Here is a 23,777-nt window from a genome sequence, read left to right on the forward strand (position 1 = left end):
GCCGGGGCCCGCGGCCGCCTGGGTGAAGGATCCCCCGTCAGCGCCGCGGTGCAGCCAGGCCGGGTGCCTGGCGTCGGTCAGCGCGTTTTGTGTGCAGGGAAGGCCCGGTGGCTGGAAGGAAAGCCGGGCTGCGGTCCTGAGGTTGATCCGTGGGGCCCGTTTACTGCCGGATAGCCGCCCGATCACAGATATGGGGCGTGAGTGGGCAACAACCTGGCTGGCGAGTGGGGACTAGTACCCCTTGCCTGGTCCGGCTAGCAGGGCTGTGTGAGGGACTGGTTAGGCTGACCGGTAACCCACAAGCAGAAAGGTATCGACTTGCACGGTGCAAACCCCAGTGCCTGGTCCGCGCTGTGAGTGACACAAGGAGTGTTGGGCAGGGGCCGAGAGTGGGACAGGCTGGGCCCTTCCATGGCCACCAGTGCGGGTGTTGGACTACAGTGAGTGGGTAACTGGGGGTTGAATGGACCAAACCACAGAACTATAGGTAAAAGAAGTCAGTTTTTATTGTTTGTTTGTTTGTTTGTTTTTGTGCAAACAGGTATTTGCACCAAGAAGTAACATACAGGGGTGCGAGTACGCAGCTGAGGAAAACATGCAGGCCGACTCAATGTGAGTGATAAAGCACGATTCAACTTTATTGCCTGAGATAGTGTGCATTTATACCAAATACCATAATTATGCATACTTGTCTCTATCTAATAGGCTAAGCACTAAAAGGTTGCATTTACTTACACCACCTACTTGGGTTTAGCTATCTATGCGCATCCCGCATTCTTCTGACTCTTATCTCTTCAAGGATATCCTGACCCTGCCTTAGTTAGTACTTTTCCGTTCCCCCCTTTCCCATGGCCTAATAGACAAGCTAACTAAGGCCTACTTATGTCAACTAAAATGGGCTCTGCTCGTACAGTTGCTTGGTGGACTCATGTCCATGCTCCTTGAGCCAATCCCTGACACAGGGGCTGTTCTTGGCAGGGACCTCACATCAGTAGCTGGTTTTATTTATTGATAATTACAGTAGTGGCAGCGTTGTATCAACCATTGCCAGATAAAGTTTTATCTGCCTCCCTAACAACAGTAATGGTTAATGTTTTATTCCTTTAGTGTTATTCTTGTGACAGTATCCCTAAAACAGGGCCTTGGAGTGGGGATGTGCTCCAATAAAGTCTGTTTGTCAGACTGCTTTTGCATAACACAAAGGCAAGTTTTCATAGAGGCTGCTTGTCACTGCTGGGGGTAATAACGAAAGGCATCCTTGGGCTCTTAGAACACCGACCCCTTTGCTGGGAGGTAGCAGGTAAGTCAGTCTTGAGACCTTTGCTGAGGGTATTCCCTCTGCTGTTTCCCTGGGCTCTGTTCGATTTGATTTTGCAAAGAAAGGCAATGGAGGCCTGACTCATCCCACAGTTTCCCAGTGCAGCAGCAAGAGCATGACAAGCCCCATGCTGCTGCCTGCGCAGGTGCCCCGTGCAGCAGGGGTCAGGGCTGTGGGCAGGGGTGCAGTGCCATCTGCCAGCCCCCGCAGGTCCCCCTGCATCAGCACTGCTACAGAGCAGAGAGCCATGCACCCTGGGTGCTGCCGGCTGCTCTGGAGAGGTATTTAGTTGTTTGTGTGGTGTTTTTCTGGAGGAGGAGAGGTTGTGGCCTCCCCGAGACAGTGATGAAAAGCAGCCATCAACAGAGGAATGGGAATGGGCACTCAGGGAAACCCACAGTGGCTCCAGGGACGGTGAGTCAGAAGGGAGTGAGGCACTTATTTCTGATGGATCACAGCAGGAAAGCAGGGTTGTTGTTCTGTTTGTCTCCATTAAAGCACAGTTCCAAGTGTGATATGCAGCAGCTGTTTCGTAAAGTTTCATCTCCTTTGTCTCCTGCAGTCATCTTGTTTGTTTTTCTTCCCGTTCTGTTTGACTCTGCCTGTTCTGTTCTAAGAGACTGACTTCCCTTGGGCAGGGTTTGTCTTTTCTGGCCTTTGCACCTTTGGATTGTTCCTCTTCCTTCTGGTTGTACTTTGTGAACTTTTCTCCTTCCCCTGCTCAGCCCTGGCTCTGCAGCCCTTTGTGTGACCTTTGGTGATGGTGACAAGTGTGGAAGACCCTTGACCCATAGAGTCAAGGCTCTTCTGTGAGCAAACCTGCTAACCTAGGACTAGTGGTTTATGAACAGAGAGGAATAAAAGAAATGATATAGGAGACACTGGAGGTCTTCTTGCAAGGAACCAGGGTGACCCACCCATGGGCTAGAGAGCTAAGGGCTAGAGCTGAAGGTCGGTGTGTCTGTGGCTTTCTGGGAGCAAGGACAGGCAGGAGTGTTGTGCCTGTGTGTAGGCACACTCACTCCTGCCCTGGGCATGGACTGGCCTCCTAGTAGCTCTGGCCTGTGGACATAAGCAGCTCTGCAAATAAATGGATTGCAGTGGCAGAGTTCGTTAGCTGTCATCTCACTGTTTTTGGTGGGGGGAGAATCCTTTGTTACTCTTAGGTTGTGAGTAATTGGTTTTGTACCTGTGGGCTGGGATTAGGGCAAGCAAGCTGAAGTCTCTCAGAGTGGAACCTGTGACTTGCAAGCCCAAGGGATTCAGGCTGTACTCTTGCCTCTTTTTCTAGACCAGAAGAGCTTCAAACCAGTGCCATTTTCATGCTGCCCTGAGGAGAATCAACTGACTGTGGTGATCTGGTGTTTAGCCACAGTGGCTTGTGGTAGCACCAAGCATCCTGTGAATCTCAGCACTGACAAGATCAGCTGATGGCAACGAGGAACACATGTAGAAGCCAGGAACTGGTTTTGCAACAATGAGATGCTTCACCCACCCACTGCTTAGGAGGTTGTTGGGTCTCTCAGCTCAGTCTGTGCCAGGGGGACTGAGTCAAAGTAAAGGTCCTATCTGCAGTCCCAAGTGGTCATCTCTGAGGCAGAGCTGCACTGCAAGACCTGGGCTGGTGACTGCCACTGATGCGGTCAACTACTGGCAGAAGGTGTTTGAGATAAATGGGATCCCTGAAGCACGAGAATCCAGTGAATATATTGTGTCTTTTGTCTTGGGAGCAAAAACAGTTAAGTAATAAGAAAGGAATAAGGTTTGTGTATGCCTCTCACTTTGTCATTATGGTTGAATCCCTTTCCTTTCTTTTTACCTTGTTTATAGGAGCTAGAACAGTTTTCCCTACCTTAGATGGCAGAGAGACTGAGACATAGTTTATTAATGACAGTAAAGTACCTGGGGTCTCTTACATGCCTGCTTTTGCAGGGTCTGAACTGTAACCCATGGTACATACACCCACACTATTCCCTGACTTGCCTAGTGGAATGACGCTTAACTTTACCTATTCTTTGGAGCCCTAAAAAGTAGCAGAACAGTTGTACAGGTTTGTTTTGAAATAAATATGCAGATAGCTTCTCCTAGTCATGTGCACTTGCCAACAGTCTCAGGCATATGCTTATCAGCATGCTGGGGCTCCTTGGAGGATGCCCTCAGGAGGGTGCAGAGGACACCCAGGTGGCACCAGAGAGCAGGTTTTAAAGTTACCTTGTCTTCAGTTTCAGAGCTTGAACTCCAAAAGCCTCTATACTCCACTTACGGCACTGCAGCAGGAGCAAATTCAGCAGCTGAGCAACAAACGACTAGAAAGGTAGGAGCATCCTCTTACAGTTGTTCCTTGGGAGGGTTTTTCTTCAGGCTTAATTCAGCCAGAAGAATGATAGCAGAGAGAAGGCAAGAAGACCATTAGCAACTGACATGTCAAGTAATCGTTCTGTGTTGGTCTCTAATGATGGCTCAAGTAATGGGTATTTGCTGTTGATGTCAGTCAGCAAATCACCTGTCTGTCCTGTCTGGGAACAGAGAGGGTGTAAGGGATGTTGCAGAGGAGCAGGAAGCTGGCAATACTGACTCTGAGTTGGGTACATTTTCATTAAGGCTTTCTGTGCTTACAAAATTCAGCCTTGGCCCCTTCTGTCTGGTCCAGCACTCTCTTCAGCTGCTGGTCCTATACTCATCTGTGGTGCTGCTGTGCTTTGTTTTCTAGGCTTTGCCTGTAGAGGGATTTCCCTGATGTTTAGACGTATCCATGGCTGCTGTAGCTGTGTTCTCTGTTTGACCTCCATTTGCTTGCTGTGTGTGAGAGGTTTTCTTAGTGCAAAAATTAAATGGGTTTAGTGTTAAATAGCTGCCTGGAATCAGACTGGGCCTGGGGAGCAGTGTGCGAGGAGAGGAAATATTTGGGAATGTGGATTGTTTAGAAGGGTGGGGGATGCCTGGGAACATGTTTGGACGTAGCATCCTCCTACTTGTTTACACAAATGTGGTTATGATGTGGATCCTCATTTTGCTGTGCAGATTAGTCCTGCCGTGATTTACACAGACTAGGATGTGGGGGTTTCTCAGGGAGTCAGTGTGTTAGCCATGCTTACAGTTTGTAGGGTCTGACTGTCTTCCCTTCAGTTGTTCTGCTACTCTTGAGTCTTGTGTTTGAAGCAGAAATGCAAAATTCCCAGAGCTGTCTGACTTGCAAGTTGCTCTGTCTTAATTGTTGTTAAGGTTGCAACAAATTTCTGCTGTTCTACATGAAGAAATGAGGTATGGTGCTTCACAGCAGCTGAAAACATGGCCCCAAAATTCACAGGATCATGGAATCATGGAGGTTGACAGGGATCTCTGGTAATCTAGTCTAACCCCACTGCTCAAAGCAGGATCAACTAGAACAAGATGCACAGAGCCATGCCCATTTGCTTTTTAATATATCCAAAGATATTATACAAACTTTCTTTTAAGTTGATACCTCTGAAAATAATCATGCTCTGTCTCCTTTACTCCATCTTATCAGACACATATGATTATTGATGAGATTTCCCTCCCCTGCTGCCCCCAGCCTGAGCCTTCCTTTCTCAGGGCTAAACTGTGCCAGTTCTGTCTCTCCTATGTTAGATGCTTCAATCCTTAATGGCCATTTATTGGACTTACTCCAGTATGTCCATGTCTCTCCTGTACTTGAAGCCCAGCACTCCAGATGTTTCCTACCAGTGCTGAAGAGAGGGGAAGGATCCACTCCCTCAACCCTCTGGCAGCCCAGGAAGCCATTGGCCACCTTTTCTGCAGGGACACATTGATGGTTCATGATCCATTTGTCCACACAGTCCCCAGTGCCTTTTCTGCAAGGCAGCTCTTCACCTGGGTGGCCCCAGGCTGTACTGGTGCATAGGGTTAATCTTCCTCAGTTGATAGGAATTCCTATTATCCTTGCTGAATTTCATTATGTTCCTGTCAGCCCATTTCTCCAGCCTCCTGAGGTCCCTCTGAAAGGCAGCAAACCCATCTGGTCTGTTAGTCATACTCCTTCCAATTTTCTGTCATCATCAGACATGCCAAGGGTGCTCTCTGTCCCTTCATCCAGATCACTCATGAAGACGTTGTGCTATATTGGCCCCAGGGGTGCTCCACTAGTGATCGGCCTTCAGGGACTCCCTGCTGTGGCCCTCCAAGCCTGCCAGTTCAGTCAGTTTTCAGTCCATCTCAATTATCTAGTCCATACTTCATCAATTTGTATATGAGGATGTTATGGGAGACAGAATGAAAACCCTTTGGAAAGTCTAGGTAAACAGTATTGATTACTCCCTCCTCATGCATTGACCTAGTTATTGTGTCATGGGTGACTATCAGGTTGATCGGGAGTGATTTTCCCTTCGTAAATCCATGCTGACTACTCCCAGTCACCTTCCTGTACTTCATATGTTTGGAAGCCATCTCCAGGACTATCGATTCCATCACTTTCCCTGGTATTGAGGTGAGGATGACTGTTTGTAGTTCCTTGGGTCCGGTGCTTGATAGCAAACTCTTTTGTGGAATGGAGCTCCTACAGCTCCCCTAGAGTGCACAGGCACATTGCACATGCAGTTAAGAGCTGTAGGGGTGTCTGAATGCCCACCCCCAGAAGGGTTATGTGGTTAGCAATGAGGTAAGCATCCTGTTGAAAGCTCTTGTCTGTTACGAAGTGTAGACCTGAAGTGTTCACACTTACTTTTGCCTGTCACAGAATGCCAGTGCAGTATGTGCTGGGTGAGTGGGACTTTCAGGACCTGACTCTGAAGATGAGACCTCCAGTATTTATTCCTCGGCCTGAAACAGAGGTATGAATGTGGGGAACGTGGCAGGGAGGGCTTGAATTTGTGCTTCTCAAGCTAGCGTATTGCTTGATTACACAGAGATCCATCTCCATTGATGGAAGGGCTTGGCTTTCTTATTTTTGCTGTAGTAATGACTTCTAGAAGTTCAAAACCTTTACTCTGATATACCAGCCTGGTGAGTTCATACTGTGATACAAGGACAAGAATCTCAAAGTTGTCCCAAGGTTGATAAGAAAATCCTGCAGTAGCAGAAAGCTACTACTAGAAAATGGTAATGGACTTCAGAGAGCTTGATTGTCCATGTTCAGGCTAAAAGAGCACAGGCTGGTAGGAAATGGCACTTACCACCTGTCTGATGGCTCCACAGTAGTTTCTGGATAAACAGTGGAACCTGAATGGTTGTTTCCTTAACAGCAGCAAAACACACACTGCAAACTGAATGGTAAGTTCTGAACTGGGCTGGAATTAAATATGAATGTCAGTCATAAGAATGTAAAGGACAGCCATACGTGTTCAAGTTAAAACTCCATTTTCATCTGTGTTCCTAATAAGGAAAAGTCTAAGAACTCCATGGGGACACTTTTCCCTGATAGTAGCCCGGCCTTCAGCTCATGGACATTCTAGCAAGGAAGGCTTTCTGTTTACTAGTCCTCAGGAGGTTTTAGGTTTTGTGAGGTTTGTTTGTTTGTTTTCTTTTGGAGATGGTCTCCACTTAGGAGTCCCAGAAGCTTAAAGCTGTTTTAGGCTAATAATAATTTCTTCAACTGTTTGCCTGCTGCTTGTTGACTGTTGTAACATGTTGGCGGCTGTCTGCTTAAATCTCTATAAGCAGGGGCCCATGCTGTAAAAAGTGAAAAGGCTTGTTCAGACATAATGTCCCTTACTGACAATGTTGGAAGAGATGCCAGGGACTGAGTAGGCCTTGGAAGATCACATCTACTTTTTCTGGGAAAGGGATAGCATTGGGAATGTATGAAGAAAGTAGCAGCTCACTAAAGAGAGGGTGCAGTCTATGGAATCCTTTGTCAACAGTATTTCTGCTCTGCTTGATTCAAGAGAGTATTTCCAACCTCTGACTCCCCATTAACTTGTGGATGCAATGTGAGCATTAAAACCAGGGAGACATTACATGTTCTGCAAGTCAAAATATCTGCTGGCAAGGCCTCCTCTGGTGCTGTGCTCCAGTTCTCTCCATGCAGTGCCAGGCTTCAAACAAGGGCCTGCTTTGTGGAATGGAAGATAGGCTGGCTAATGCCTGAGAACGTTGTTTATTGTGCCTACAGGCATGATTTTGGTAAAAGGATCTTAGCTGGCCCAAACCAAAATGCAGTGCTGTGTAACACACTGTATTTGAAACCACTTAGCATGCCCTGGTGCAAAAAAGTAACATAAATAATGCAAACCTTGTCTCTGTGGGAAAACTTTATTTGACGTGTCACGATACTTACTATGAAGGCACATTTTTGGCACATCTATTATGACAGGCCAGAAATGGATTATGAATGGAGCTGTGTTGGCAACTGAGGGTTTTCTTGTGATCTGATGCTGTGAAGGTTACTTGGACAGGAAGAACATGGGGACAAGATCCAGCTGTTCAGCAGCACCTGGCAGGACATTGCTTTAAGCTGCAAAATTTGCTTCCTAGTTATATTTATGTAGCTTCTGCAAATTCTCCTGCTTGTTGAGGAGCTGTCTCTATTGTACACTTTTTATTCTGTGATTACAACAGAAGGGTTCTGAATTTTACACCCAGATGCATTGGTAATGGCATGAAAGCAAAACACAGCAAGACATAAACCACCAGCATTGTTTCAGTCCTGGGGACAGAGTCGCATGCAAAGAGAGAAGCTCGGTTGTCTGCTTCAGTTTTACCCTGTGTGAGATTTGCCCCTTCATAGTCTATTTTGCTCTCTCTGGTAGCTGAGACTCTCCCATTTGCTCCCTCTGGGAGTATTTGTTTCAGCACATGTGACTTTGTTCTTCTTTTCTATGGGAATTTGGGTGGGGAGGGGACAGGCAGCCAAAATGAGGAAACTAGCAGGTCCTGTTTAAGCTCAGAGAGTGGGATAACAAAGCTGATTGCATTCAGTCTTAATTTCTTGGCACACAGGGCTGACAGATACCTCTGTGACCACGGACATATTGCATTGGAGGAGAGTTTTGTTAAGCAGGCCTTGGTCTCACCTTTTTCCAGTTACCTGGCCCTCTGTGAGTGAAGCTTTGGACTTGCTGCCACAAGCACTGAGTGGGTCTGCAAGGGCTTGCGGGATGCAGCGTCCTGTCCACTTTCCTCGTGTGGCCATCAGAGCCAGGCTGCTGCACTGGGGAGGTTCTTGGGGCAAATGAATTATCTTTGTTATGCAATTGTTATTTTAATGTTACAGAATCCCTCTCTCAGCATTTCGCAGTCACTGTATTAATGGAGAAGAAAGTCCTTTTCCCAAAATATGGCCTTCTAAAACTCAGGCTGTGTTACCATCGCAGCAGCCTTGTGGATCAGACAAAAAAATAGGAAGAAGAGAACTCAACCAATTGTGGATACGTAATTCCTTTGTTCGTACAAGCAAATATAAACTAAATGAAACTTCACCATGACTGCATTAAGGACAAGTTTGGTCCAGGACTTACCGAACGAAGAGTCTTGAGTATGTGGCTCTCCTGTCTTTTACCCCTGGAGGGCACTCCAGGCCTAGGCTCTTGGAGTTCCTGATAGTTCTATTTCCTTTCAGCTATTATTGGATTTCTGGCGTTTTCCGATCCCCTGCTCTCTCAGATGCTGTATTTTAAAGCAAATGATGGCTTATTTGTTCACTGTAAGCTAGAATAGTCTCCTTTTATCCCTTGCAACTATGGTGTGGGTAGAGTCAGGTTCTCAGACACCGAGTTTTTGCTTTTGCTGGAGGAAAGCTGCTGGAAGGAGAGCTCCAGTTCTGCCTGGGAGGATTTTCACAGTCCTGTCACCTCCTCTGACCCTCAGGCCACCCAGGAGTCCCCTGGTGACACCTGCTTGACCCATTTTGGTCTCAGATTCATCGTAATTTTTTTTTCTGTCTTGGCTTTGTTTTGGTGGCTATGCCATGAAAACAGTGCATTGTCCTGTAAAGGGCAAGGGGAGAAAAACACTGTAGGGTGAAGAATGTTTAGCCTGGGAGACATCTTAGAGAAAGGAATTCCAACTCTTTACCATGCTTAACATTTTTTTCTTTATAGTCGTTCAAGAAGTCGTGCAAGTCATGGCTGCAGTCTCCTGTGAGAGCAGGAGATCATACAAAAATGAGGAAAAAAGTTTAGTGGGCCAGACTGGATTGGTCTGTCTAGTTCAATATACTGTGTATGATCAGGGCTTGTAGTAGATAGTGGGGAAAAAATTACAAGCAAAAATATAGGTATGGAAGGGTCCCTCATTATTCTGACAGCAGTTAAGGGCTGTTCTTAGCCAAGCTGGATTTGGGGCCATCCTGCTTTGTAATCACTCATGGATCTGTCCTCTGTTAATTTGTTTAATCCTCTTTTGAGTTTGTCTGTGTCTAGCCTCCATGGCATCATCTGACAACGAATCTTTCTAAGTTTGTATTGTAAGTGGTAAAAGTATTTTCTTTGCTTCCAGTACTGCCTGCTTATTTAACAAGAAAGCCCTTATTTCTTACTGCGTAACACACAAGCCATGCATGTTCTCCATAAGATTCATAATTATTAGTCCTGTTGCTGTCTAATACATCATTTTTCAACTTACAGTTTTTAAGCTTTTAGCTTGTTTCTCATGATAGTTTTGTTGTTTTTTTTTTTTCCCATGATAACATGCTGAGCACACCAAAGCCATTGTCGTTCACTTGCATCTGTCAACTGAATGGCAGTCATTGTGCTGGGCTATTTTCCAAAGGCACTTTAGGCAAAAGTTTACTCAGAGAAACCTTTCATGAAATTTAACCTTACTTATAGCTAAACATAATCATTAATGTTTCAAGAAGGTCAAGCACACAGAGAAGGGAGGATTTTTGCTTCCCCACATGTACATGCAAATATACAGATTGCAGGGTGAGGCCTTTCATCAGTGCTCAATGTCAAAGCAGTGTACACATTTTCTGTTTTAATCAGTGCTAAAAGGGAGCTTTTGATGCAGAATTGCCTTTCATTTCCCTAATTTCATTGCGATAGATGGTTACTTTTTGGAAAGTTCAAAATGTCACCCTGTCTACTGGTGTTACAGCCACGGATCAGGAGTCAGGAGGTTGGGGTGGCTTTTTTGGTGGTTTTGCCTCTGACCAGTTGTCACTTCAAAGGAAGGCTGCTTCTCCTTTCTGCATCACTGGCTTTCCTGTCTGGGAAATGAAAATTATGGTGGCCTGTGTTGTACATAGCTTAATGTCCTTTCTTGAAATATATAGAGATTCCTATAAGGTATATTGAACATAAAGGGGAGACCTTCTAGCTCTCTACAACTACCTGAAAGGAGGTTGTAGCATGGAGGGTGTTGGCCTCTTCTCCCAAGTACTAAGTGATAGGACAAGAGGAAATGGCCTCAAGCTGTGCCAGGGGAGGTTTAGATTGGATATTAGGAAAATTTCTTCACAGAAAGGGTCGTCAGGCATTGGAACAGGCTGCCCAGGGCAGTGGTGGAGTCACCATCATGGGAGGGGTTTAAAAGGCATTTAGATGAGGTTCTTAAGGACATGGTTTAGTGCTAGAGTTAGGTTACGGTTGGACTCGATGATTCTCACGATCTCTTTCAACCGAAATGATTTTATGATCCTGTAAATGCAGTAGGGCATTATTTAATACATCAAAAATTAACTGCTCTCTGTCAAAATGTAGCTGTAAACAAATGTGCTAAAGTTGGAGCATTGCCGTTGTGGCCCTACATCAGATTTTGTATGTTTATATTTTATATTTTTAGGTAATATCAGTATGTTGGAGGAAATATTTTCTGAAAGTGGGCTGTGGCACACAGACTGGGGAATGGGAATTATGAAGGGAACCTGAATTGCCCTTTGAGCTAAGCACAGGTGTTTAATAGGATCATATATGCAGAAACAAATAGTGCAGCCTGTGCCTTGTGGGTGAGGGGTTTCCCCTGCCAGAAGTGCTTGGAGAAAAATTTGGGGCTCTTACAGACATTGGCTGAGCACAAGCACCCATTTCCAGTGGGCTGCCCAGCAGGCTAATGTGATCCTTGTGTGTTTCAACAGGAGCTTGCCAAGTACAAGTAGCAGGGAATAGTTGCAAAAATATTATGTCCTGTTATGTTACTGACTGGTTGAGAAAGAAGTGGAAAATCAGGTTTGGAGAAGAGCCAGTAGGTAGATTAACAGCTGGAAAAAAATCTGCCTTGTTGTAAAAGACTGTTTAGCTCATCAAAGACAAGCTTAGGTGTTAATAACCTGGCACAGAGCACAGAAATTAGATAATGTAGGTCTCCTTGGTTTCATAGACAAGTGTATAACAAGCACTATAAATGCAGGCCAGAAGACAAAATGCACATCTTTAACAGAGAGTATAATTGACTACTGAAAGAGCTTAACAGGAGTCTGTTGCTGGCTACTTTGAAATCAGAACAGGAGGTTTTTCCCAGGACAGATTTATTCTTGTTCATAAGGAAATGGAGGAAGAAACAGGATTGTTCCTGGCTAACTGGCCAAGATGAACTATGACAGTAGTTTCTCCTGGCTCCTATGCAAGAAGAAAAAGGCTGTGCAGAGCATTACTTCAAAGTTGGTGCTTTCCAGACAGACTCAAAAATGTAAATATAAAGCTAAAATCTGTGCTGAAGGCAGAAAGCAGCAGCTGTTATTTTAAGTCATGCACAAACCTGTTCCTCAGGTTAACTTATGTAGACCTTCCTAATACGTTCTCACAGATCTCTGTGTTGTTAATGCCTTTATTATGTTTGGCCCTAAAAGAACTCTATGAAGTCTTTAGCTTTTTAATCTCCCTTTTCTGATTGAAAGAGGGTCTCTATTTCTGTGAGTTTCAGCTGTGTAGCTTAGTTCATCAGCAGTTAGTGCAGGATTTGGGACTAGAACTGGAGAAAAACAAACTATAGAATGGCTGTAATAGGAGGGATGGAACCTGGGGGGATTCCCACATCAACAGGGGCAAAAGTCCATTTCCTACCCCTGGCTTCTTTCAGACATCCAAGTAACTGGAATTTCAGAGCTAGGAATTAGTGAGCCGCACCAGTGCGTCTCTCCAGATCTTGTATCTCGCAGTGATCAATACCAGTATCTTCAGAGAAAGAAAATGCCTTTCTTTTGGAGAGATGTTCCCTAGATAGAGGTCTGTGCTGGAGACCTGAGGTGCGTATGGCCATTTTACAGTGACGTTGATCCACTCTTCTCATCCCTCTTGGGGCTGGATATGTTTAGATATGACAACTGTGGTGGTTTCTCTTGGACATCTCTACGTACAGGTTGCAAAGGTTGCTGCCCTTTGGTGAAGTCATTTCTAGGTGCTGTCACAGCCTCTCCTCCAACAGATGCAACTGCTTGGCATATACCAACACGTCATGAGCTTCCGTTGTGTCACAGAGAAGCCAAACCCCTTCCTTATTAGATGTGCCTTTACCTGTTTGTCTGTCATTGCTTCTGCCTAAAGCCCCCTTTTCTTTCAGGATCAGTGGCTCCTTCTGAAGTTATTCTGGTGTTTTGCTTTTCTATATGTATATGGGGGAGTTTCATGGGCTTTGTGCAACATTTTCCTACTGTGGTGCCAGGCAGAAGAGGCAGGACACACGTGTCATGGCCTGCCTGCCCTCTGAGCACTGGGCTGGCTTGGTGGCCTTGCTTTGGGAAGCGGGCACGTGGCAGTGATCTTCTAGGGCCATTGCCGTGGAGTCAGGTTTCCAGCTTGGTTTCCTGGTGTTCTGTCACATGCTGTTTGGCAGCCAAGTGGACAAACAGGAGCAGGGGGTGATTTGGTTAATATCAGATCAGGCTCTATGGAAAGTCCTGGATTCTGAGAACTGAAGTTTCTGGAAAGCACACAAGTAAGTAAATCATTCCCAGGAAGTGTGCGTGAGCAGCAAGGTTAGCCAGGTTTTCATGTGTCTTTTGTTTTCCTTGTCCCGATTGCTAGCCTGGGAGGTTAGAGCCTCTTGCCACCCTGGCTTAAACCCCTGGAATCTTGTCTTCCCTGCCTTCCCCAGAGCATGTGGACCATGAAAAAAGGGTGCTTTTAGGGAACACGGTGTGAATTTGTGACCTCCACCCTTGCCTCTCTTATTCCTCCCCTCCTCGTTTTCTTTAGCCTTGTACTATTAACCGCAGAAGCATCACTATTGTTGGACTGTAGCACGCAATTGCCTTGCCTTTGGACTTACACACAGCTCTGTAGCCACCGTTGTGCAGTGAGAATCTCTACTGTTTCCTCCCGAGTGTTTAGGTGCTGAAAGCTGCCTGACCCTGCTGGTTGGAGCTGTGCAGCTGTGGAGCTTGTGGTTTGGGTGCTGGCAAACACTGTTCTTGCACTTTCTTTGTGCAGCTGCAGTTCCAAGAAATACAGTGAACTAGGGACCTGGCCGCAGGGAGGGGGAGGTAATACCCAGAACCTGTCAGAACATGAGTGTGTGCAGTGGGAGGGGGAGGGGGGCAGTTGGAGAACCGGAGTTGTGGGTGGAAGGGTGAGGTGAAGGCTCATGGGAAGCTGGAGGTGTCTACAAAGTTTTGCATTTATTTTGCTCAACATAGAAAATGAGGGGGAAAATAAACCAAATAAATGACAGCATGAATTTAGGGCAAATTTGGCAGTGAAGCAAGACTTCCTGGAATCGCAAGGTGAGAGCAGGCTGTGGGTGGCTTGGCTGAGAGACAAAAGCTTGAGAACCTCAGAGTGCTGGAAATCAAGTAGCATGGGAAGCAAATATTTGTGTCCCCTGTATGTGGAACTGCCAGTAACATATCTCTTCCAGTTCTTGCAAGCTCTTACTTTGCTAGTCAGGACCAGGGGATCTCCCTGTAGAGTTTTTAATTCACTTCTGGTAAAGACATAGATCGTCTAGATGTTCCCACTTTCTCCCCACTCTGTTTTGTGCTAAACAACAGAATTTAGGTCCCTGAAAACCCCTCGCTTGATGCCTGCATCACCTCTAGCCCAGTGCACTGTAAAAACCCTTCCACATACTTTGCTTTGCACCTGGCTTGCCACCCTCATGAATCGCCAGTTTTCAGAGGTGGCTGGTATCACATCCAGTTATTGCAGAATTACAAAATGTCTTATTCCAGTGCATTGTTTTGTGTTTACTTCTTGCTTTTAAAACATGCATAATTGCAAGTTTAATTCAACATCAAATAATCTGTACTAGTATTTTTTCCTAATTTGTCAGTTAGAATATAGCTTCTGTTTTGCTTGCCAGTCAAATTTATTTAATAAAATAATTTATTTTCATAGTTATTGAACTTTTTGATTGTAGTGAGATACTAATGTCTGGAAAAGGATGTAGTTTCTTTAGGTTGTCACATTATTTTTAGTATCTTTAAATTTTGAACTTTCATGATAAACATATAAGAGAACTAGACTTTGCCTCAGAAGTATATGAAATAACCAAGACAATAAGACGAAGGAGGCAGAAAGTAGGATACAAATCTAAGTAATACCAACATTCCTATTTTAATTTACATGTGGTAAAAACTGAAGTCAGTCATATTTAAACAGGAGCTTTGGCAAGCACTCTAAAATACTTCCACTGTAGAATGTGCAAGGGAGAAGGTCTGTTAAAAACTCCAAGCTTGAAGTTACTGGTGATCAACCTTAAGGAAGTTAATAAATGCTGTCAATCGTTCTACTGTGTGGAAGTTACACTGGATGTTGGTAATCAGTAACTTATGCTATTCTGTGATCAGCCATGGTAACAGATGGTACTTCTGAGTTAATGTAGAGATTTCCTGGAAATATTTTTAAGTGACCAGAAATGGCTGGTATTTCAAAGAGAGATTTAATGGCCAAGCAGAATTTTTTGTGTGGCTCTTCTTCTGTGGTCTTGGAATCATCAGCACCTGCTTCCCCAAACCAGCTGCGGTTACAATCTCTGGCTGTCTCCATTGCAAAAGTGTTTTCAAGCTGATTCATCTGGTGCTGTTAGCTGAAAGGCAAAAGCCATTTTCCCCACAAAAATGGGTAGCTAAGGTGCTTATTTTCCCTTTTGCTATCGAGCGCACAGTCTCCCACAGTCCTGTGGAAGCCTGTAAGAATGTTTTTCCCCATAATTGTCTAGGAAAGGAATCTTGGAGCAACAAAAAGGAATATGTGATTTTGGAGGCTGTTAACAAACTCCCCATAGAAGTGTAGTGTTAATACTGACATCGTAGCCAGGGCAGGGCATTGCAGTGTGGCTCCTCACTCCTGCTGAGCCTGGCTTAGGTATGAGTCACCGAAGTGAGTTTTGCAGTGAGACGCACCTCTGCGAGAGGCCGTTCGGAATAGTGCCTGCCAGCCTGCGGGCTGCTGCTCCATCCCTCCTGCGTTTTTGGGTACGAGCACAGTAGAGCTTGTTGCTGAGGAGCAAAACAACTGCAGAAGATGAGAGAGAAAACAATGAAAACATATGAAGGTGCTTGTTGCCTAAAAGTCCCTGAAGGCCTCAAAAGTCTGTGGCTGTGCAAAGGAGCCTAAAAAAAGTTGAGCCAGTGGCTCCCAAAAGGCTATTGTTGGCAGAACCAGGCTACTGGGAAAGCAGCAAAGCCTAACACAGCTGAGTTGAAAATGGCAAAGGCCTGGAAAAACTGATCTGAAGAAGTAGTAATGTTACTAGGCGAAACAGGGAGCATTTGTGTGTTCAAATCTTTCCTTTCGCTTGTGCTTTTGGGCTCTTTCAGCAGGAAGAATCAACAGGTGAAGGGTTCCATTAAAATGGAGCAGTTTGAAGCTGCCTGGCCTGTGCAAGACCAGGACAGTGTTCAAATACGCCTGTTTCTCCATCCCAGACTGTGAAGCAGTGCAAGCTTCACTTCTGTTCTTGAAGCACTGTGGGTGAGTGTTTGCATGCAGGGCCACAGCATATTAATATGTTTAAAAGCAGTTTGTATCTTGTGGGAAACCTCAGAAAATACTTTCTGACAAAACAGCCTGTGTCTCAGGTGCTTTGCTGCCAGGGATGTTCCGTTGAAGCCCATCTACACTAACGCTTAATTTTTTATACCTGTTTATATCCTCCCTCCCTACTTACTGTGGATACAAATTGGCCTAGCATGAAGGATGACCACCAACAACAAATATCTTAATTAGAAACTACAGCTTTGCACAAGTCATCTATTACACTGCACCCCAGTTAGTGATATATCCAAGGAAGGGCTTATGCCTTTATGTACAAGCATACCTAGTTTAGGCTCCTGAAAAAGGACACTGCTTTACTAAAGAGAAGCTGACCTGCCTGCCAGGACATGTTGCTTTTAAATATTCCTGCGTATGCCAAGAACATGCAAGATTCCTTGTAAAAGTGGAAGGCGGGTAATTTTCCTGGTAACGTCTTCCATTTTTACCTGTTGGCAAAATCAAGCCAATTATTCTTTGTAAATTGTGCTAAGCTTTCTGGATTTACAGGAGAGATGAGAGCAGACCTCTCAAGTGAAATAACCTAGCCGTTGTGGGAGCGGCTCAGGCATTAAGACCTCGTTCTGTACTGTTGTACCATGAAAGCACAAGGATTGCGGGGGGTTGTGAGCACTTGCTGAAGCTGCTGGTGCAGTCAAGGTGTTTATAAGGTTTCTGTCTTATAGTTTTCTCCAGTGAACAGCAAGGCAAGTTTGTGCTGCCGTCTGAGGGAGGCACGTGTGTTCTTTCTTTTGTAGTTAGTTACTCATTTTCACAAACCTTGTAACAGCATATTTTTGAGACCTTTCCTGCTGTGGTAGATTTTATATGAAATTGCAAAGGGATTTTAAAGAGAGGAGGTAGATGCATGAGAGGAGGCAGTGATAGCAGAGATGCATACAGGTCCCGGAGCATGGATGAAAATCTTTTCCATGTGACTTTATACCAACAAAATGTGGTTGAAGTCTGCACAGGGAGCTGCTCGTTTGGGTCGTTTAGTAACTCATTGCCATTGATTTTCATCTGCAGGTTGAATTGTTGGTCTAGACACTGTTAGGAGCTGTACCTCTGCCTCTAGATTACATACCACACTGAGAAAGTGTAGCAATCTTACATTTTGAAGCTTACAAATTCGGAAAGCTGGATTTTTTGAGTAAATAGAGTGATGTTGGAGAAGATAATGTGCTCCAGCTGTTTGGTTATTGTTTTTCCCCACAATGCTAGATTATTTCAGACGAGCCATGGGAAATTGTATCCTGAGGATTTGGTTACTAATTAAAGAACCCTGTGGGGAAGATGTAGCTGAAGTGACTTCTGGCATGTCAGTTCCATTGCTGCCATCTGTGTGTTAAAAATCAGCAATGAAAATACATTTTAATTGGGCTACAGGGTCAAGAAATTAAAACTCCTGTTCTCAGACCACAAAGGTGTGAGTCAAAACAGCACCCTTAGAATTCTCTCTTTTTTTTTTTTTTTTTTTTCTTTTGTTAGGATCTTGTCTCTTTAGTTGTGGAAGAGGAATCTTGGAAATGTGAGAAGAATTCAGACCTCCGCTTCCCAGTGTCTGTCCCTCATCCTGTGATCCTGGAGATTGGCTGTGGCTCTGGAGCAATTGCTCTGAGTCTGTTGTGCAAACTGCCACAGGTGAGCTTTTTCACATGCTTATGGTACAAGAGATATCTGTGCTACAGGACGATTGCATTTGAGTAGTCTTCACTGAGACTTCGCAGACAAACTTCTTTGCTTTGGTGGGACTTCAGCAGCTAAGGTCTCCAACAGCCAGGTTCTGTAAGCTCATGCTAGCTAGAAGAGGAATATTTAGGAAATGCTCTCCCCAGCTGTCTGCAGGAGTACTGGAGACACAGAATGGAAGAAGCAAATGTGCCTGTTCTTTGTCTATCACAGCTCACTATCAATCACCTGAGCTTGGTGGGTCTTGGTTTAAGCCAGTATCCTGGGCTGAGGACAAAAGGGACTGAGGCATGGGCACATACTCTGTTAGCTGAATTTATGGGGCAGTCATCTCTAAAAATCACCTCGCTGTGAATTGAAAAGATCTTGTCATTACTTGAGATCAGTATGGCATGCATATGTCACACTGCCATACCACTTTTTGGAAGTCTTTTGTTCCCTAATAACAACCCACACCTTTTGAACAGAGTGAGAAGAGCAGGAAGGGGACTGAGATATGTGCGACCCAAGCCCTTCTTGCCCTGATTATTGTGGCATGTAACATATGCCACAATACTGAGATACTGTTGGTAAGCAGAGATACTGTTGGTAAACAGAAAGAAAAATGCATCCAAATTCTGATTGCATGTGGTTAAGGGGAAAAAAATCCCCTTTCCTCAGAATTGCAGACCAGCTGGTTCCTTCTCGTGAGTGAGAATTACTATGGCCAACCCTTCCTCTTGTAGAAGATTTGGTGTGTAAGAATTAGAGGTGGATGCCTGAGTTCCTCCTCGCAGTGACCTAATAAGGTTAATACTTGAGTTTCATGACTTCAGAGTATAATTACTCTTAACTTCCTGAGCTGTACTTCATGCTCTTTTCCTTGCCTGTTAAGTTGAAGAGCTGCGTCAGCCTGTCCTTGTAACTGATAAGTCCTTTCCCAGCTGAGTCACACAAACTGCTGTGCCCAGAGAAATGAGGAGCCTTGACTGATTAGAGTTAGCCGTAGCCACACTGACAGCTAAGTGGAGTTTACACTCTGTGCAATCCTTTTAGGGTTTGAGGCAGAATTTGGCACTAGGGTATTGAGGAAATAACAGCAACTTTTCACTCCTGGATTCAGCTGTGTCCTTCACCTTAAGGGTCAGCATTATATGTGTGGGTGCTGGTGTCAGGCTGTGAAATTAATCCCCTTAGGAATGATAGCTGACACACCGTCATCTCCAAATGCAAAGTAGTTTCTTTGGCATGCTTTCTCTATGTAAATACTTACTAACATCTGTGTTTAAAAAACATTAAGCAAAGCAAAAACAAGTCAAGCCTTTGCCTGTGCTTTTCCCAAGGTGGAACGGAAGGTCAAACAAATTTTTAACTGTTTAGTACTACCTATTAATGTTATGCTGGAAGATTCTCAAATACCTGACACACAGTCAAGTGTGTACAGTCAATACATGCAGTGAATGGGGTGTAAGGCCTGCAGTGGAGTAACTGGGCAAAAGATGTCTGCATAACAGATGGAAAATGCCAGAACCTCTGTCCAAGTAGTTCTGTGGATGCTGGGAGTGATTCTGTCTCCATAAGAGAGGAGAAGCTTAGGACATTATCTTCCATTAACCTTTGTCTATCCCAGACTAGCCAGAGCATTAAGTCTCACACTACGAGGAGCTATGAACATATCAGGTGATGTGAGTCAGTGTGATTCCATTGTTGTCAGCTGAGTCGGTTTGGTCAGAAGCCTGTCTATTTTGGTAGGCTGCTGGCAGTGTTGCAGAATGCCTTCTGTCACGTTATTGGCTTTGCTAGAAGTGACTCATGATCCCATCAGTGCCCTGAGATGCATTCTTCATGAACTATTTCTTTTAGGAGCCAAGAGTGAATAGTGAATTGCCAGTTCTCATCTTGCATGTCACTTTTGGCAGCACATGTCTGCTCAGGAACCTTGATGTTGTAATACTTGATGTTTTTTTTCTGTCTCAGAGCCAGGTGATAGCTGTGGATAAAGAGAAGACTGCTGTGGATCTCACCAGGGAGAATGCACATAGGTACAAGCCCACGTATTACCCATTCTTTGTAAATTGTTGTCTGGGAAAGACTGAGAGTCCTCAGTATTTGGACATGTGGTTCATGTTTATTGCCACTGGAAACCAAGGATTGTTTTCCTAGGTTGAGCTCCTGAAATGTGTAAGAATTCAGAAAAAAATGCTTATATTTACCAGATTATTTTTTTCCTTTGACTTGTGAGTGCAAAGGACAGCTTTGCAAACACAGCAACCTAAATAAAACAATAGTACCTAAATGCTCTCTGTCTTTCAGAGTTTTCAAAGTGTTTCATGGTAACTACTCTTACCTGTGTCTGCAAACTTTGGAAACTCAAGGTAGCAGGTAACAAGAACGTTTATGTCACTTAGAAGGTTAAGAACAAGTACAGCCTGAATCTTTCTCTCTCTGGCTCCCTATGTCCTTCTAGCTGTGCTTGTTTCTGTCATTGCTCCTCTAGATATAACCTTGCACACTTGAATAGCACCTTCACTCTTTGCTAGTGTGGGGTCCCTCAGCATCCTCCTTGCAGCCTTGACTTTGGTGAGAATGGTGCTGCTGCGTTCCGTGCTGTTTGCACAACACCTGCACTGTGGCTGGATGTTCAGAGCTGCTGAATCATAGAATAGTTTGCGCTGGAAAGGACCTTTAACGATCATCTAGTCCAACTCCCTTGCAATTACTCAAGCTTGTAGTGCCTGCAGTCAGAACATGTCTGTACTGGGTTGACTTGGTCCTTCCTAGTGGCTCTGCTTCCTCAGTTAGTTATTCTCTATCCAGGTTATTCTGGTTTGTCACTAACATAGTGAGCACCAGAGCTAGAATCTCAGTATGCTTTTGAGTTCAGGATATTGGTCTCTGTAGACATTATAAGACGTGTAGAACTCTAGAATGTATTCATATCCTCAGAAATCGCTGGGCCGTAGGCATTTATCAGAGCAGTTACAGAAAGGATTCCTATTGCTACCTCTTATGGAGTCTAGTACAGCAGTGAGCTGTAAGTGGTGCTCATTAATTGACTTTTCTGTCCACAGGGCCCACATACCCTTTTTTTCCCAAGGTGCGGCCAGCGTTGGGTTTAGAGACAGGCTGCTTCTGTTGCTGGATGCGCTGAGCTGCATCTCTTCACTTGCATCCCAGTCCCAGCTCTTGTGTGAGTCTGAAGTGATGTGTAGAACAAGCCATTCCCAAACCTGTCACCTCACTAATACCCTTTGCCTCCTAGTCCAGTTATAGGGAGTGAAGAGCAGAGATTTCTGTCTGATGTTTGAGTGTCAAACCAAGCTCTGTTGTGATTTTTCATAGATATAATAAAGGATGGCTGCATCTTTGCCTCCTTGGTAGATTATTGCTCTAGCATCTGGGAGAAATCGTCTTGCTTATTAACATTACTTGCTGGCTTGAAGTGGCTGAGCAAGTATAAATGCTGTGCCAGAGAACCTCATATTTCTCCATGGATATTTTCATTGTGTCCTTTTGATCTTGTCCATGGCATGGTGCCCTGCAGTTCTTGCGAGGGAAGCCAGTAGGATAAGCCGTGTTACTGCCTGCCTGAAGCCAGCTTGGTTCCTGCCTTCTTTTCAGAGCTCCTTTATCACAGCTGTGTTCTCCAGGTGCTTAGGTGAGTCTTGCTCTCACTAAATCAATCCCCGTGCCAGATGGGCACATTGCAGAGTGCTGCAGGAATCGTTACCTTTCTCGATGCCTGTGTGTGCTGGCAGGGCAGTACCGTAGGCCCTCAACAAAGGCAAGCAGGACTTGGGTATAAGAACTTTGGCACAGTGTGCTCTGTGGACCCGCTCAGGTAGTCCTGAGGTGTTTGTTACACTGAGGAGCTGGAGGAAAACTCTGCTGCTGTGGTGGGTCTCTCATGGGAGGAGAGAACATGCTGGGAAGAGCTTTCAGTTTTGTTTTCTCCAGACATTGACTGCACTGAGGACAGGAGTTCGGGGGCAGCGCAGACGCTGCCACAACGCGCTGTTGGTGGTCTGGGAATGGCATCTCCTGTGGGAGCCTTGGAGTCTGTCTTCACCAGCAGATCTTGACCAGCCTTGTCTTTCTGACTTTGCAAAGTGCTTCTTATGACATTGCTTAGATGTCTTCACAAGCACATTGCAAGCCTGATGAGAAGGGAGGTATTTTGATGGGTGACTGTGTATCTGAGAAATTAGAGGCTCTGTTCCTTCCTTCCTTTCTCATACTGTCTGTTTCTTTGACCTCTCCTGTAATATCAGGCTGCCACCAAGCACAAAGGCTACTTTCAGACTGGCTTCTCTTCCTGTCCCAGGAGCATCAAGGGAGCTTGGCTCAGGATTCCTAAGATTTAAGGGGATCACTGTCTCAACTATTTGCCCTTGGCATGGAGCATGTTCTATAGCAAGCTGGGAACAAGGGATAGATCATGCTGGGCTGTGACAGCCTGGAGCGCCATATGCACCATGCAGGGGCAGTCTGGCAGTCTCACGGCCGTTCTACCTTGGATTAGTGCAGTGGGTCAGATGAGAATCTGGGCCAAGATTTCTCTCTGAGAAATACCAACATGTTTATAGACCTGTTTCTTATAATTGGAAATGAGCATACTTCCTTGCTCTCTTGCCGCAGTTAACAGAGAGGTGTTTGTGTCTTCTGGTACCTTCAGGGTTTCTGCTGGTGTGAGCACCCCACGGATGTCTGGCTGATGATAAATGGCGCTGACCGTAGCATGTGTTTCCCAATTAATGTGCACAGAGATGTCAGGGGCAAGAAACAGTTAGAAACTGGCATCTGAAAGACCCTACTGTGTATTTTAAAAATGTTATAGTATGCAGTCTGTGCATGGCTGTCCCTGGAAGAGTCCTTTTCCCTAGCTCTGTGTGTGGCACAGGGGTTCTGCTGCACTGCGTGTGCCTGCCTCCCAGTAGCATGCAGTAACATCACGTTACCTTAACACTGGCGTGTGAGGCGAGATCCAAAGATGCCCAGAAAATACACTTGGATGCCAGAACACTGTTAAGATCTAGATTACTAAAGAGGCTGGAGAAGGAATGTAGCAAATGAGCATGTTGTCTCCACTTAAAATAGCAGGTTTGTGTTTGAAGCGAGTGATTTTGTTGTGTGTGTTTGGTTTGCGTTTTTTTTCCCCGGGAACGTGAGCTCACCTGGAGGAGGCTTTGGAGACGTAGTTAATATGCAGCGAGGTGGAGGAATACTGCGGTATATATGGCAAGGGTTATAGGTTTGTGTGGACAGGAGCTGCACCCTGGAATCACTGTGGGTGCCTGGTGTGCTCTTTGCTTTGTATGTTGTTCATGGGGCAAAGAGCAGGTCCTCAACGTCCCTTGTGGCTTGACAGGAATCTGGTTGCTGTTGTTGGGGTACAATGTGTGTGTATCAGATAAGAGGTGCGATATTTAATCATCTGTTTATAGAATCTGTTGCTCATTAATCTACACAAACATGCCTCCTAATTTTTCTTCTCTCTGTTTTCTCTACAGGCTGCAACTCCAAGACAGGATCCACATCCTCCACCATGATGTTTCACACAGTAACTCTTTTCACTGTTATAATCCCCTTTGTCTTTCTCCCTTTTCACTTTGCTGGGGGACGTGAGCAAGAGAGACAACCAAGGGATCCCTTTGGGATGCAGGGGTCAGAGGGTGTTGAAGTCAGTAGAGAAAATGGTCAGTAAGAAGTGAGCCAGTGAAGCTTTACCCGTCAGAGATTTCCAGGCCAGATGATCAGCTGAGAGAAGTCCCTGACTGCATCAGATGTTGAATTGTTGTTGATTTTTAGGTGTCTAAAAGTTGTATGTGAGCTGGTAGTCCAGGTGCTTTCTGATGTTGCTGGGGAGAGGCAAATACATAGACAGGGTAATTCATTACATGCTGACTTGGATGCTTTAGATAAACATGTATGTGCCTGTCTCTCCATTGATGTTAAAAGGAGGC

The 23,777-nt window shown here is 45.1% G+C and overlaps 1 protein-coding gene across 17 annotated transcripts in view; it reads left to right on the forward strand.

Moving 5' to 3' along the window:
• HEMK1 (HemK methyltransferase family member 1) overlaps positions 1-23,777 on the forward strand; it is a 29,329-nt gene that overhangs the window by 443 nt on the left and 5,109 nt on the right. For 4 of the 17 annotated variants that reach the window (XM_065075234.1, XM_065075235.1, XM_065075233.1 and 1 more), the window contains exons 2-8: positions 542-612; positions 2,610-3,056; positions 3,541-3,632; positions 6,033-6,126; positions 17,635-17,787; positions 19,792-19,856; positions 23,325-23,374. In XM_065075234.1, the coding sequence (XP_064931306.1) occupies positions 2,796-3,056; positions 3,541-3,632; positions 6,033-6,126; positions 17,635-17,787; positions 19,792-19,856; positions 23,325-23,374 (715 nt within the window). In that variant the 5' untranslated portion in view covers positions 542-612; positions 2,610-2,795. Of the gene's footprint in view, positions 1-541; positions 613-2,609; positions 3,057-3,540; positions 3,633-6,032; positions 6,127-17,634; positions 17,788-19,791; positions 19,857-20,127; positions 20,197-23,324; positions 23,375-23,777 lie in introns of all 17 variants that reach the window. The other 13 variants (XM_065075230.1, XM_065075231.1, XM_065075229.1 and 10 more) reach the window with 7 other exon arrangements.

Source organism: Columba livia, chromosome 10 (assembly GCF_036013475.1).
Source record: "Columba livia isolate bColLiv1 breed racing homer chromosome 10, bColLiv1.pat.W.v2, whole genome shotgun sequence".
Taxonomy (NCBI): domain Eukaryota; kingdom Metazoa; phylum Chordata; class Aves; order Columbiformes; family Columbidae; genus Columba; species Columba livia.